Here is a 1,484-nt window from a genome sequence, read left to right on the forward strand (position 1 = left end):
TTACTGAACTCTAATAATCATTTTACTCCATTTATGAATGATATTGTCAAATGTTGTCATATTGAGCCATAACTAACATGTATTTGTGCTAAGTGGAACAAAATGACAAATTTAAATTGGTCGTTTTTCACTCATTAAAATTAATTTATAGTCATTATTTTATGCTATGTATACGTGTATGTACATACCGTATAGCTAGAAAATTTGGCGAATTGACTTTAGAAGAGGTTTGGAGGTTAAAACTTTGGCAAAATTTTAACTCTGTGTATGCTTCAATGGAGCCTTATCAAATTGGAGACTAAAAATTTGGCAAATGGACCTCAATTTGCCAAAGTTTTACTCCACCAAATTTTCTAGCTATATGGAAATATTTGGCATTTGCAGTGTCATACTTAATAATTCTAATTATACTATCTATTTCTATTTAGGACAATGGATTATTCCAACTATTAGTGGTCAGTGTTGTCCTCCTACTAGTGTCTTTGCTATTCAAAAGATTACTAATAATAAAGCTGTCATGTTTGGTGGAGTAGTGCCTAGTGATGATGGTAGAAGTGATATAGATGTTAATACAGTCTATACATGTCAACTGGAGTCTGATACTACAATAGTAAGTTATCCTATTACTGTATGGGATGTATTTATTGCATGGATCAATCATGTTTATACATGCATTACATATAGTGGGAAATTTTGGAAGGACAAAAATTTGACAAAAAGCTAAATTTTGGTGATTAGCTTTTAGTTTAAAAATTGAAACGCCATATTTGCCAAATTTAATTTCCTCCAAAATTTCCCGCTATACGGTAATACATTTTATAATATTGATTAATTCATTTTATCTAGCACTGGGAGAGTGTTAAGGGACCAGTAGTACCTGCTAGTATACAGTGGCCTGTGGAGAGACATAAACATGCTATTACTAGTATCATCAGTGACTCACCTACACTAGTAATGATAGGTGGAGAGGGTAATGATGATCAACTAGTAAATGATAGTTTGTTACTGAGCTAGTCAGTACCAGTGGAGTAAGGTATGTGTATAATGTTATTAGTTTAGAGTGTACATGTGTGTGATACAGTGATTGTACAGTAGTTGTCATGTTAATGTATTGTATTGTATTAATACCTTAGAAATACTCACTGTGTGCATGTACAGTACATGTACCTAATGCATGTACATGTATATTCCCTTGAATATTTGTAACATATTGTAAATACTGTTTACATGATAAAATATTACCATACATGTATTATTTCAACAGATTGTTCTACCCGAATCTGTTACTGGTAGACAGGGTCATTCCTTATCATCAATAATGATGAGTCCAGACTGTGTGTGGTTGGTGGTAGTGGGTGGGAGAGGAGCAATTGAATGGAAAGATGTAGGAAGAGGATACATGGAAGCATTTTCTAACTATATCACTGATCCTAATATCACAATGTTAATAGAACTAGGTAAGAAGTGAACTATTTTGTATTGTA

General features: G+C 32.6%; 1 protein-coding gene across 1 annotated transcript in view; it reads left to right on the top strand.

The window, feature by feature from the left end:
* The window catches only part of LOC109588212 (kelch domain-containing protein 10-like), a 14,307-nt gene extending 12,839 nt beyond the window's left edge, over positions 1-1,468 (top strand). Inside the window, exon 5 of the mRNA XM_020004396.1 lies at positions 1,265-1,468. Within this exon, the coding sequence (XP_019859955.1) occupies positions 1,265-1,468 (204 nt within the window). The remainder of the gene's footprint in view (positions 1-1,264) is intronic.
* The last annotated feature ends 16 nt before the right edge of the window (positions 1,469-1,484 follow it).

This window comes from Amphimedon queenslandica, unplaced genomic scaffold, assembly GCF_000090795.2.
Source record: "Amphimedon queenslandica unplaced genomic scaffold, v1.1 AMPQUscaffold_12232, whole genome shotgun sequence".
Lineage (NCBI taxonomy): Eukaryota > Metazoa > Porifera > Demospongiae > Haplosclerida > Niphatidae > Amphimedon > Amphimedon queenslandica.